This window comes from Chrysemys picta, chromosome 1 (assembly GCF_011386835.1).
Source record: "Chrysemys picta bellii isolate R12L10 chromosome 1, ASM1138683v2, whole genome shotgun sequence".
Taxonomy (NCBI): Eukaryota; Metazoa; Chordata; order Testudines; family Emydidae; genus Chrysemys; species Chrysemys picta.
The window spans coordinates 259,310,896-259,325,432 of record NC_088791.1 but is presented as its reverse complement, the minus strand read 5'-3'; the positions used below and the strand labels follow the sequence as shown (position 1 = coordinate 259,325,432).

Here is a 14,537-nt window from a genome sequence, read left to right as displayed (position 1 = left end):
GCTGCTGATTACGCGCAGCCAGACACCAGGGCGATTAGAAGAGCACACCAGGAAGCGATGTGCATCAGAGAGGCTTTGAAAACCAGTTTCATGACTGGCCAGGCTACAGTGTGAAATTTCTGTTTGTTTCTCCTTCATGAAAACCCGCCCCCTTTATTGACTCATTCATTCTCTGTAAGGAACCCACCTTCCCCGTTCCCCCAGCTTTCTTTCAAAGGAAATAAAGTCACTATCATTTAAAAACCATGTATACTTTATTAACTGATTATAAACATAGGGAGAGAACCAACAAGGTAATCTGGGTGAGGTTTGGGAGGAGGATAGGAGGGAAGTAAAAGGCCACTGAACAAATTCAATATAATGACAGCCTTTTGGTTGGGCTGTCCACTGGGGTGGAGTGGGAGGGTGCACAGAGCCTCCCCCCCCCCGCGTTCTTACACGTCTGGGTGAGGAGGATATGAAACATGGTGAGGGGGGAGGGAGGTTATACAGCGGCTGCAGCAGCACTCTGTCATCCTGCTGCCGTTCCTGAAGCTCCACCAGACGCCGGAGCATGTCCGTTTGCTCACGCAGCAGCCCCAGCGTTGCAGCCTGCCACCTCTCATCTCGAGCATCCCTCATGACCTCACGTTCACTGGCATCTTTCCTAAATTTAGATACAGTGTCCTTCCACTCATTCAAATGAGCTCTTTCATTGCGGGTGCATTCCATTATTTCCGCGAACATGTCATCTCGCGTTCTCTTTTTCCGACGCCTTATCTGAGATAGCCTTCGGGACGGAGGAGGGAGGCTTGAAAAATTTGCAGCTGCTGGAGGGAGGGTTGAAAAAAAGGAGAGAAGTTTTTAAAATGATACATTTTACAGAACAATGCTTATACTCTTTCATGGTGAAAAACACTATTCACATTACATAGCACATGTGATTTCAGTACAAGGTCGCATTTTCCATCTTAATATTGAGTGTCTGTGGCTTTGGTGTTAGCGATCACAGACGCAGGTCTGGGCAACAGAATTCAGCTTGCATGCAGCCATGGTAAGCCATTGTCTTTCGGCTTCTGCGCCCTCCTTTCCCACATACCAAGCAAAGCCCGTTGACTGCTGCGGTTTTCCTGTTAACCTTCAGCAGCAGAAAATAAACTAACCCCCCCCCCATCCAATTCTCTGGGATGATCGCTTTATCCCTCCCCCCACCGCGTGGCAGGTATCAGGGAAGATCCCTGCAGAAACCAAACTAACCCCCCCCACCCTCCCTCCCACCATGAATTCTCTGGGATGATCGCTGTACCCCTCCCCCCACCGCGTGGCTGGTAACAGGGAAGATCCCTGCTAGCCAAACGCGAAAAGCTCAGGGCCAATTCCCCCTCCTGCGCTTGGCTAACTGCAGGGAAGGATTTCTTTTCAGCCACAGGCAAACAGCCCAGTAGGAACGGCCACCTCTGTCCCCTTAATTAAGTTCCCGCATTTCAACCAGGTTACCATGAACGATATCACTCTCCTGAGGATTACACAGCAAGATAAAGAACGGATGTTGCTTGAATGCCAGCAAACACCGGGACCAAACGCTGCCAGGCTTTGTCAGGCAATGATACCAGATTACTTGCTGCAAGCATGGCGTGGTCAAGTGTCCTACCATGGAGGACGGAATAAGGCTGCACTGCCCAGAAACCTTGTGGCAAGGCTTTTGGAGTACCTCCAGGAGAGCTTCATGGAGATGTCCCTGGAGGATTTCCGCTCCATCCCCAGACACGTTAACAGACTTTTCCAGTAGCTGTACTGGCCGCAAATGCATCCCAAGTTCTCAGGGCAAAGTAATCATTAAAAAACGCTTGCTTTTAAAACAAGTTTTATATTTTAAAAGGTAAACTCACCTGAGGTCCCTTCCATGGGGTCATGGTCTTGGATACTGGCTTGGGAGGGTTGGGAGGGTACTTCAGTCAGGCTGAGAAAAAGATCCTGGCTGTTGGGGAGAACGGAGTGCTGGGTGCTCTCCGCAAGCTCGTCCTCCTCCTCCTCCTCTTCCCCATCCGCAGAATCCTCAGGTGTAGCTGATGAGACTATCCCCGACTCGGAATCCACGGTCACAGGTGGGGTAGTGGTGGCAGCCCCCCCTAGAATTGCATGCAGCTCGGCGTAGAAGCGGCATGTCCGCGGCTCTGACCTGGAGCGACCGTTTGCCTCCTTTGTTTTTTGATAGGCTTATCTGAGCTCCTTGACTTTCACGCGGCACTGATCTGAGTCCCTATTGTGACCTCTCTCCATCATGCCCTTGGAGATTTTTTCAAAAGTTTTGGCATTTCGTCTTTTAGAACGAAGTTCTGCTAGCACTGAATCCTCTCCGCATATAGCGATCAAATCCAGTACCTCCCGTACGGTCCATGCTGGTGCTCTTTTTCGATTATTGGCCTGCATGGTTACCTGTGCTGATGAGCTATCTGTGGTCACCTGTGTTCTCCACGCTGGGCAAACAGGAAATGAAATTCAAATGTTCGAGGGGCTTTTCCTGTCTACCTGGCCAGTGCATCCGAGTTCAGATTGCTGTCCAGAGCGGTCACAATGGTGCACTGTGGGATAGCTCCCGGAGGCCAATACCATCGAATTGCAGCCACACTAACCCTAATTCGAAATGATAAAATCGATTTTGGCGCTACTCCGCTCGTCGGGGTGGAGTACAGAAATCGATTTAAAGAGCCCTTTATTTCGAATTAAATGGCGTTGTTGTGTGGACGGGTGCAGGGTTAATTCAAATTAACGCTGCTAAATCCGAATTAAAGTCGTAGAGTAGACCAGGCCTTACAAAAAGCAATGAAAAGGCAGTGGGAGACACACTTAAACCCCTGGGACAAGGGTGACAGGATTAGGGAAACTCCCCTAGCCTCATTTACATCGAGGATGGGACAGGGAGGCATCCCCATTAGCATACAGACTGGAGAACAGAGATTCCAAGGCAAGAACCACATGGAACTCTGGGACCAGAAAAGCAGGGAAGCACTGCATGATGGGGTATCTCTGCTCCAGATTTAATGAACCCACACCTGCACACACCCAGCTCAGTAGTTATCAGACCAATTCTAGTAATAAATCCTTTATTGGTATCCAAAATAGTGAAGCTGCCTAATTGCATTGTGAGCTCCCTCCAAGGAACACTGCCCATAGCCAGGAATGATCAGTTCCTATTGTCTAGCTTGAACAAAACAACTTTGGTATACTCCCTTGGGCCATCAATTTACCCATAAACAAATCTAGTGTTCTCTCTTAAACCATTGTTTCCCTACAAAAAACCCCTACCCATGGTCAAGTAAGTGCTCTGATGCCTGGATCCAAAATCTGCATCAGTTCCATTGGGACTTTATCTTCTCCTGACTGATCATGCTGGGGGCTCTGCCTGTCTCCAGCACTCTGGACCCTCAAATACCACCACCACCTGGGAAACCCGATCGATTCAAGCTTCACAGAGTGGTGAGAACACATCTCTCTCTCTCTCTCTATCTCTCTAGGTATAGACTTCTGACCCTGACTTGTGTGATCAGTTACAGTTTTCTAAAAGTCTAAACCTGACTTTTATAATCTAATTTAAGTTAGATTTAATATTATACCTGTTTTGTTTGTTTGGCTCCCCTGTGGTTATTACTTGGCAATAAATAACTTTAATAGGTAAACTGGCTTATGGGGGGGGATGGGGTTGGCTTCCTCATTCACTCTGCAGCAACGCTCCTCGTACCTAAGCTAAAGATCCCTGCAGCATCCAAAAATCCTGTGGGGTTTGCTCATCAAGTGGGTTGCTACCAAAACAATTGTAATGTGAAAGTGGGAATAGGGACGTGCTGAACCTGGGACATATGAGAGTGGCATCTTGGAAGTGCTGCTCAACCCAGACTGCTCAGACGTACTACTCTATTCCGGTGCGGTGCCCAGGGCATATGAGGGGGACAGCTTGGAAATGCTGCTTGACCCAACCTACTGAGTAGAGGGACATATAAGGGGTCAGCTTGGGAGTGCTGATGAACGGTGTCTGTGTCTCCGTGTGTGTGTGCCTGTGTGTGTGTGTCGGTCAGTCTGATTCTGGGGCTGGAAGAACCCATCCCTGGGGAACCTAGATCCTGCAGGATAGCTCCATTGGGAGGGAATATACAGCAGGGAGAAGTAGAGCTCAGTATGAGAACACAAGTGCCCCAAGCAGTACATTGATAGAACTACAGAACACCTCGCCCCCCCCCCCAAGAATAACCCTAATAAATAAGCATACCCCAAAGTAACGGGCAAATCTGGTAACACCAGGTTTGTACATTTTTGTTTGTTCATCCCTCCATCCTCAAAAAAAGATTTCCGCTCAGAACTGTTTTCAGGATCAGGTTAAAGTTTGATTACTCAAACTCTTCCTGCGTTTCCAAGAGCTCCAAACAAAGAATCCAGCACTTCTCCGCTCACCGCACCCTCCTTCTCTACAAGTGAAGCTTGCATTGGGGGAAGTGTTGCTCTTCCCTTCTCCTAAAGGCCTTGGCTACACTTGCATCTGTACAGCGCTGTGAGGTGAACCTGTCTTCGTACAGCTGAGTAGGGAAAAGCGCTGCAGTCTGTCCACACTGCCAGCTGCCAGCGCAGTGGCATGGCCAGACTTGCAACATTTGCAGCTGTGTTGGGAGCGGTGCATTACAGGCAGCTATCCCAGGATTCATGTGGCTACAACGTGCTTTTCAAAACAGGGAGGGTGAGGTGGAGTGTGATCCTGATCGACAAAGTGAGAGAAGACAAATGGGAGGATAGACTGACACCTTTTCAAAGAAAAAAAAAAGTGTGCAGCAAACAACAGACTGATTCTCCACTGTCTTGCACCTTGAGTAATCGTATATCTGTGCAAAATAACTGTAAAATGCTACCAAATCAGAATGGTCAAATTTTACACTAGCTTTGCAAAGGAGCAAATGCAGTGGAGAATCTGGTCCCAAGTACATAGTAATTTCTATGGGTGCTTCTCCCCATCTCACCCCGCTGTGAAAACCTCTACCACCCCAAAAAGGATAGCCAGTACAGCCAATGGTCAGGAATGATACTGCAGGAAGCAGTCAGCTATTAATCTGGATGACTGTTGCCTTGGGAGATTCCCCAGAGTGCCACATACTACTTGAGGGATCTCATTTAAGAAAACAAGAGTTTGCTAGAGATAGGGCAGATTTCTTTAGAATGAACAATGCACGGCTGGTCTCTGATCCATTAAGTAAGAGGAAGAAATAGCATGATTTCAGTCAGCTTGCATCAGAATTGGTCTAAGCACAGGTGGCTCAGACAATGGTAAGTGTTGACACAAGTAGAAAAGATGGTTCCCCTTTCCCCAATTACCACATAAAATAAGAAAATGACATAGTGAATAGTGTAACGGGGCTTGAATCTGCCGTAAACCAGGAAATTCTCCGTAGTAACAAGCCACGCACGATACTCAAAAATGGGCACTACTCTAAGGCCCCTGACTACCTATGGAGAACAGAATCAGGCAAGGGAGCAATGGGGGGGGGGGGGTGTGTGTTGATCCCGCCGCAGCTCGACTTTACAGCCTGCTCCTGGCTGTGTGCGCTGTGGGGTGGGGGTCTTCTCAAACCAGCTGCTCCCTACAAGAGATTAGTAGAGGGCTGGCTGAAGAGCCCGGCGTAGCAGCCGCGCTGGAGCAGCAGGCAGCGCTAGGCGGGACAGGTCACCTCTCGAGCCCGGGTCTCAGATGACCGGACCTAGTCTTTGAGAAGCGGCTGCTCGCACCGAAAGACCCCCGGGATCTGTCAGTGATGACACTTGGCCCACGGCCAGCTCCTGCTCGCGGGTGCGCGGCTCTGACCGGGGCCCACAGCGGCATTCCCGGGAGCACCGACACTCAGCCTGAGCCCTCTCGGGAAGCGCGGGACGGGGCAGGCGCCGCCGGGCTGAACCTGGCCGCGGGGCAGCTCTCTCCTCCCCAGGCTCTGGGCTCGCTCCGACCCCCTTTCTGCACAGCCCGGCTCCGGGCTCCCGCGGCCCGAGCAGCCCTGCCGCACGGCGCTGCCCCGGGACGGGGAGCCGGTGCCAGCGCGGCCGGGGACGGCGCGGGGGGGACTCACCAGAAGAAGAGCCGGGAGCAGAAGTTGGCAGCCCGCAGGGGGTTGGGCTTCTCCTCCCGCCGCGGTGCCTCCATCCCCCTGCCCCGGCCGCTGCTCTATCACCTGCTGCTGCCGCTGGCTCGGCCGCTCTGTGCCCGGCCCGCGGCGTGCAACAGGTTTGGGGCTGCCGGGCAGCAGCTGCTTCCCCGGCTCAGCAACACAGTTCTGGAGCCGCTTCCGGGAAATCAGACACCCTCCCCGGCGCCTCCTGCCGGCCCGGAGCCCATGCAGAGCCCGTCCCGCGTGGCCGGAGCCGAGCCGGAGCCCGCAGGCAGCCGCGGGGCTAGCGAGCGCCTGGCCTGGGTCCCCACGCACAGCACAGCTGCTCCTCGCTGCCCTGTTCAAAGTTGCAAGAAATTAGAATGACCATTGCCGATCAGCCTGGAAATCCCGGCCGCCTCGCAGTCCGGGGATTTGTGCCGTGGCCTTTACTGGGGGCAGGACTTCACCCTCGATGTTTAAGCCCCCAGTCTTCAAACACATATGCACACCAGTCCTGGCACTGGCTTCAGCTGGTTAGCTCAGCTACACGAAGTTTCTGAGATGCCTAAATGTTTTCAGGGTTTGGGCCGTAGCAAAGTCAAAGGAAATCTGCAGGAGGCCAGCTCTATGGGGCAACTTGCAGGCACAGGACCTTAGATTAGTGCTTTTCAATCTTTTTTTCATTTGCAAACCCCCCAAAAATGGTGAATGGAGCTGGTGACCCCTTTGGAAATCTTAGACATAGTCTGCAGACCCACAGGGGTTGCTGGACCACAGATTGGAAACCACTTCCTTAGATTGGCAGCTTGTTAGGAGAGGGGCAGTTTTCCTACATGTTTGTACAGCACCTAGCCCCTTTTTGCACTACTGACATACAAATAAGCACTAATTAGATTTCAGTGGACAGCTGCAGGAGGAAAGCACCATCACACCTAAACTTAAAGGTATCCACAAGACTTTTAAAAGTTGGAATAAGACAAATATAACTGCTTAATACTTCAGAAGCATTTTGTTCAAGCTTTCCTCCAGATATTATCAGAAAATTTTATTTCCAAATCTCAGCTCCAAGTCCCAAGTTAATTGCTTTGATAAACTTTGTGTGGTTTGGTTGCTACATGAATGAAGACTTCATAGTCTGAATGTGCATGAGTAAAACACGGTCTCAAGTTCTTAGATATTAATGAAATTGATTGTCCTGCAAGTGAAAGTGTTCCAAATCCTTGTAAATGATTTCATGGTAGTAGAACAAAAATGTCTAGTTCGGTATATCAAGAAGAAGAAGAGCTTGTGCCAAACAGAACTTCTTGAAACAACTGTAAAGAGTGAGTTAAACTCATCCTCACCATGGCTTTTATAATCAATATATGGTATTTCTAGTGCCCTTAATTTTCAGTTTTTATTTTATTTAATTTTTCCCAGGAATTTATCAGTGTTTATTGCCACAACAACAAAAGCAGGTGAAAATCAGTGCAAAAATATTAATTTTTCAGGGTAAATATCGGGGTTTCTTTTGGTGGATGGAAAGACAGAGGGGAAAGGTATTCAATAGATGAATGCTTTGAATTCTGTTCATCAATGTGGTTTGCTGTGGAACTAAAACAGAACTCAAAATACAATGCCACCTATGAGTTTAAGAAAACAATATATCTCTAATCCACAAATAAAGCCTTTCATTTGAATAAACAGTTTACTGTTGCAGACTTAGAACTATTAGCTTATAAATATTTATATTTAATAATTGGGCCACACCATTTGCAGACATACATTCAACTTCATCCTTTTCTCCTGTTTTTGTTTTAATAAAACTTTTGAATACTCCCTTGTGTTCTGAAATGTATTCTAATACAGATTTTTCTTTTCTTCCCATTTTAGTGTGTCAAATCTTTAAACTATCATCTGCTAACAGCTTGAAATGTGTACGTGGTGCACGTGATATTCACCAGTACATTCAGATGTGCACCCACTTTAGAGCATGTGTGCCTGTTTGTTTATTGTATGTATCTTAATCTAAACTAATGCATAGCCTTACTTCAACAGGCAGCTTTGCATATACACACAGACTAACATATTATCATAATACATATATCTCATGCAATATATTGTATTTTCCTAATAAAACAAGTTATTTTTTATATATTTGAATGATACAAAAGTAGGGTGAATCAGAAACAAATGAACAATACTTTTTAAAATACCCAGGAATTTTTCAGTAAGAATCAGCTGAAACTGAAAATGAAGGGGCTTAGGTATATCTAATGCTTTGAGAGTTATTGTGGCCGGCCATGAGTGAGTGCTGCTGAGAAAAGTAGGTGTGATGCACTAACGGATACAAAGAGAGAAGTTGTTAGAAAACTACATTTTTTAAATTGATACAAATATGGGAAAGAAGTCTGAAAAGAATCTTAAGAATACTTATCTAAGTAAAAATAAATCTAAATAAAGCATAGGGCTTTTCCCAGATCTGATCTTTGCTAGGTCATATAGTGCACCCCTTAGTAGTCAGAGATTGTTTCCTATGCTATATTTTTTAGTGCTCTTCTAGAGTTAGATTGTTGCAGGGGAGGAGGAAGGAGACTGAGGCTAGGTCTACACAACCTGCCTGAATCGGCGGGTAGAAATCGACCTCTCGGGGATCGACGTTCTTACTCCACCAGCGGAGGTGGGAGTAAGCGTCGTCGACGGGAAGCCGCAGAGGTCGATTTTGCCGTCGTCCCTACAGCGGGGTAAGTCGGCTGCGATACGTCGAATTCAGCTACGCTCAGCTACGCTATTCGCGTAGCTGAATTTGCGTATCTTAAATCGACACCCCACCCCCCCCCCCCGTAGTGAAGACCTGCCCTGAGATGGTACTCTCTGCAAGTTCTGCCCTCCCATCCCATGATGTCTGACTTTTTCTGCTAGAATGATCAGCAATGAAATAGTTAGTAGGGCTGCCATTTAAACTATAGTTATAGCTTCCAGGTACCACATTGTTGAAATGAAAGAGGACAGTTCAGACCGTCTTTGTGGAGATTGAAGACACTACATCAATTCACATTTGAAAGGTTTCCAACTGTAAAGCTAACAAATCCTGTTTCCCCAAATGTAAGCTCACATTCAGTAGAAACTGATGGAGCTGAGCAAAGTGTTGGTCTAGTTTAGTGTACTGCTGTGTCCCAGCTCAGTCTGTCACCTGGGAACTTGGGAGGAATAGTATACTTCTTACTTGTTGGTTATAGAGGGCTGAAGTAATGAAAGGACTTTAAATTTCGATTTCAGAAAAATGTATAATAGGATTTAAATTATTTAAATCATCTCCCCAAACATTCAAAGCAAATTCTGCCCCCAATTAAATCGGTCAACCCACTGCTTTCAGAGGATCAAATTTGTCCGACTGTGTACTAATAGAAAAGTTAATGCTATGATAGGGGCCAATACAACGCCCATGGACTTCAATGCTATTTGAATTAGGCTCATGTGGCTAAGAAAAGAGTGGGATCACCAAAAGTGATATGTACATTTTAATCTTAACCTATATTCATAACCATCCTTTTCCTGGAGCAAAATAGCAAAATCTAGTTGCTTGTGAATTACAATTGTCACACCATTTTTCTTATTGTGGGTATGGTATTAAAAATATATTTTCTGGTTAATTTCAGTCATTCAGGAGTGCATGAGTCTTTGGCAACAATGCAACATCAGAAAGTGACTCATTTTTTTATTTATAAAAAAAACAAAAACACATGAAGTAGATTATTGTCATTCCACAGAATAATGATCTTTTCATAGGTTGGCAGCTGGCTTACAAAGGAAGCTGAGTAATGTGTCAGTCAGAGTTGAAATCAGAACCTTACACCTAAAGCACATCTTGAACTTGCATTTCTCTTGTATGTGGAGTGTTTGAGAGTTTCAAGATTTCAAACAATTTTGTAGTTTCTGTTCAAATCTTGACTGAATACTGGACACTGTGAAATCAGTTACTGTGAAGTAGAACTACTTATAAAATTATTTTGCTGAATGTGGATAAATGGGTTCACCTGTCCCTATTTTAATTTTCTTGGGAGTTTTTATCTTCTGGAAACTCAGGCATTCTGATTATCTCCAACTTTCCCAGTGTATTTGCTTCTAGAATAAGTTGTAGCTTTATCTGGTTGGATAGACTGAAGTGAATTAAATGTCATTTCATAAGAGATTGGTCGTTTGTTGCTCTTGCAGAGTTTTGGACAGATTGTATTTCATGTTTAGGAATTTTGGACCAGGAATATCTGGGTGATCTAGAGACAATTTAAAGATGTGTTTGAAAAGGCATCTTTGGGTAATGACTGGAGACTGTGTATGTAAGTATTCACCAAGGCCCTGCTGCAACATTCTGCCATCTTCTTAAATAGGCAGTAGGCACAGAATGTGAGCCCTGTTTGGGAGAGATGGATCTGCGACATACTTTTCACACCATGCTCAGTAAATAGGAACTGTCAGTCCAAGTGGATGGCATATCCCTCCTCTTTTGAGATTTAGTAGGTTTTACATTTTCATCCTATTCACTAAGAAATCCAGACCTTGCTTTTCCTGTATTAATTAGAACTGAAATATTTTTAGAAAAGTTTGGGAGTTTTGCACATATAAATTAGTCCAATAGCATATGAAGGCATAAATTCCCTCTTCTGACTCACAGCCCTGGGGGCTCTGCAGGATGCAAAGTTTCCTTTACATACATGTATATAAAAAAATTCTAGCTCTTTTAGAAGGTGCCACAAAGGGGACTTTTCTGTTTACCATCAGTGTGACACATTGCTTATGGGAATCGCACACTCATTGACAGAACTTTAGAAGTTTATTTTCTATCCTTTAGCTAGTATTTGTTCTTCCTTCCCATGCCATGCTCAGAGATCACTGATCAACTAAAAGGAAAACCCTCATAAACCCAGATTCTAAGATGCAAAACTTATAATATCAACCTCTTCTCTGATCCCATGGTCCTGTGAGCACAACAAATTACTCATCCATATGCCTTCTCCCACTTCTTTCTTTGTTTTCAGCCTCTCGGGGTTTTGTTCTGCACCATCAAGTTTTGCTCTCTCTCCTAACATTAGTGCCTTTTATTTCTTTTGTTTTAAAATATAATAAAAAGATGTCTATACAAGGCTCTCAGAGCCCTAACATAATTAATACTACAAAAAAACTCAAGCAGCATTAAAATAGTTATTTAAAAAGGAACTTTGCCACCTACAGGAAGTTCTTTACCATCCTTCCATCATTGTGAGAACCATATCATTGGCCCTCTCAAAAAGCCCTTTTGAACAGGCACCTTTTGCAGCATGCCCAGAAGGTCACCAGATTCAAAATATTTTGGACCAGGGGAGGAGCAAGTTTCAGAGTAAGTAAGGGCTTGTCTACATTACCCACTGAATCAACGGGCAGTGATCGATTCAGTTGGGGTTGATTTATCAAGACGCGATAAATTGACTGCCGAATGTTCTCCGGTCCACTCCGGTACTCCATGAGGGCGAGAGGCACAGGAGGAGTCGACGGGAGAATGTCAGCCGTCGACTTACCACAGTGAAGACACCGTGATAAGTAGATCTAAGTACGTCGACTTCAGCTATGTTATTCACGTAGCTGAAGTTGTGTAACTTAGATCGACACACTCCCTCACAGTGTAGACCAGGCCTCAGAGCCCTCACAGAGAAAGCCCTTCCAGCAGCCCCCTCTTTTATAATGTGGGGATCCAGCTCTGGCATCTGAGCTGACCATACCTTTAGCAGTACTGTACAGAGAGAGGCAATTCTTTAGGCCTTAAGAGATTTTAAAAAACAATTGGATGTAAAATAATTCATTGATTCTGCACTTGTGTTTATCTGTTTAGCTGGTGCAGAGATGACTGGCTGACTGGGACAGGCAGCAGAGAATCTAAGAATTTGAGAAATGTCTAGAAAATTGCAAATCTGATTTTCCTTCTTTCATTTCTCTTCTGTGGAGCTATCAATCATGTTTCTCTCCCTCTAGATCAAGTTTGCAGAACCAGAAAATTAGCTGAATCATTGACATGTTGGGTTCTTTAACCTGTCAAAATCATGGGAAAGAAATTTATGAGAGACTATTTGAGCAATAAAAAAAACCACCCTAGACTATGTCTAAAAGATTCACTCGAATTTTTCTATGAACCATGGTAGCCAAAAGAGCATGATAGGTTGACTCCCACTTGTGTTTGAAACAACAAGATAAGATGCTACATGCCAATGCCACATTGCAAGCACAGTTGTTACTGTTCTCAAAAGAGAATTTCCTGGAGACGGTGCACTCTTGGTAGTTCGTAGGAAGACATGCTCAGTTACACCAGTGGAAATGCAGAGCAACTCCACTAACTTTCAATATACTTGTGTAACTATGTATCAAGAATATATGTTTTATTCATTTTAATACAAAATAACAAAAACAAGCATCAGTGATAACCACCCCAAAGATATTAAAGAAAAATCTTTTGAATCAGAGATGGCATTGGTCTACCAATGTCCCCTTCTCTGGTGACTATATCCGGGTTTTACCAGAGTTTAACACCAGGATTTCCTTAAAGATAACATAAATAAAAAGCACAAACTTTTCCCAGGGAGGGAGTGAGTAAGGATTTTCTTTTTATAGACTGGTACTCCTTCCCTCATTCTGTTTTCCAAGCCTTGGTAAAAACTAAGGGTCACTTCAGCTCATGTAAATCAGTGATTTTAATGGCACTATGCTGATTTACACCAGTTGAGGATCTGTCCCAAAAAGTTATATGTATAGCTGAGAGGGTAGGATAAGCTGTACCAGAAAAAACATTCTTTTTTCAGTATCCACTTGACTTCTTCTTCCCTGTCCCCTCCAATCTGTAGCTGTCCCAATCATGTCTCTTCCCATTCCTAGTTCCTTGTCCATCCAGTCCCAGTCTCCACTCCTTCTCATTCCCAGACTCAGTCTCATTAACCTAGTCTCACCCTCCAAGTTTATCATCTGAGTCCCAATCTCTCCCCAAACCCAGTCTCCTTGCCCAGCCAATCCCACTTCCTGGCTCATCGTCCAATCTGTCTCTTCCCTCCTTCCCCATTAGCTCCCAGGATCCCTCCCTAGGCTCCTCATCCAATCTTAGGCCTGGTCTACACTGGGAGGTTATGTCGAATTTAGCAGCGTTAAATTGAATTAACTCTGCACCCGTCCACACAACAAAGCTATTTAGTTCGACATAGAGGTCTCTTAAATTCGACTTCTGTACTCCTCCCCAACAAGGGGAGTAGCGCTAAATTCGACATGGCCATGTCGAATTAGGGTAGGTGTGGATGGAAATCGATGCTAATAGCTCCGGGAGCTATCCCACAGTGCACCACTCTGTTGATGCTCTGGACAGCAGTCCGAGCTCGGATGCTCTGACCAGCCACACAGGAAAAGCCCCGGGAAAATCTGAATTCCTTTTCCTGTCTGGGCACTTTGAATCTCATTTCCTGTTTGGACATTGTGGCGAGCTCAGCAGCACTGGCAACGATGCAGAGCTCTCCAGCAGAGATGGCCATGCAATCTCAGAATAGAAAGAGGGCCCCAGCATGGACTGATCGGGAAGTCTTGAATCTGATCACTGTGTGGGGTGATGAGTCCATGCTTTCGAAGCTGCGATAGAAAAGACGGAATGCAAAGATCTACAAGAGATCTCAAAAGCCATGACAGAGAGAGGATACAGCCATGATGCAATTCAGTGCCGCGTGAAAATCAAGGAGCTGAGACAAGGGTACCAGAAGACCAAAGAGCAAACGGACGCTCCGGATCCCAGCCCCAGATATGCCGTTTCTACGAGGCACTGCATTCCATCCTCGGTGCGGCCGCCACCACTACCCCACCACTGACTTTGGACTCTGAGGATGGGATATTGTCGATGCCCGCTTCTTCGGAGATGTTAGCAGACGGGGAAGATGAGGAAGGAGATGAGGAGGAAGAGGCAGTCGACAGCACTTACAACGCTGATTTCCCAGACAGCCAGGATCTCTTCATCACCCTCACCGAGATCCCCTACCAACCGTCCCCAGGCGTTAACCCGGACCCAGAATCAGGGGAAGGATCAGTCAGTAAGTGTTATAAACATGTAAACATTTATTTTGAACAGAACATTAATATTAACAGTGGGATTTTCATGATTACTTTGCCCTAGGCGCTTAAAGTTTTAGTCTTTGGCAGTGCAACTACTGCCAAAAAATCTAACAATGTCTGGTTTATCATGATTGGTTTGCCCTAGGCGCTCTACTGTTTAGTCCTTGCCAGTGCAGCTACAGTAAAATTCGGTCTATATGTCCGGGGATAGAGCTGAAATCCTCATGGGACATCTCCATGGAGCTCTCCTGGAGGTAATTGGAAAGCCTTTGCATGAGGTTCCTTGGGAGAGCGGCCTTGTTGTGTCCTCCGTAGTAGGAAATGTTCCCGCGCCAGGCTAGCAGCAAGTAC

The 14,537-nt window shown here is 45.7% G+C and overlaps 1 protein-coding gene and 1 long non-coding RNA gene across 2 annotated transcripts in view; both read right to left on the bottom strand.

The window, feature by feature from the left end:
* The window catches only part of ABCC4 (ATP binding cassette subfamily C member 4 (PEL blood group)), a 225,654-nt gene extending 219,359 nt beyond the window's left edge, over window positions 1-6,295 (bottom strand). Inside the window, 1 exon segment of the mRNA XM_005305004.4 lies at window positions 6,081-6,295. Coding sequence (XP_005305061.1) covers window positions 6,081-6,154 — 74 coding nt within the window. The 5' untranslated portion in view covers window positions 6,155-6,295.
* LOC135980826 (uncharacterized) lies at window positions 236-5,953 on the bottom strand. The gene is made up of 2 exons (XR_010597729.1): window positions 1,869-5,953; window positions 236-809 (listed from the first exon to the last, which is right to left on the bottom strand). It is a non-coding gene; the product is annotated as an uncharacterized LOC135980826 (long non-coding RNA).
* Window positions 6,296-14,537: the final 8,242 nt, after the last annotated feature.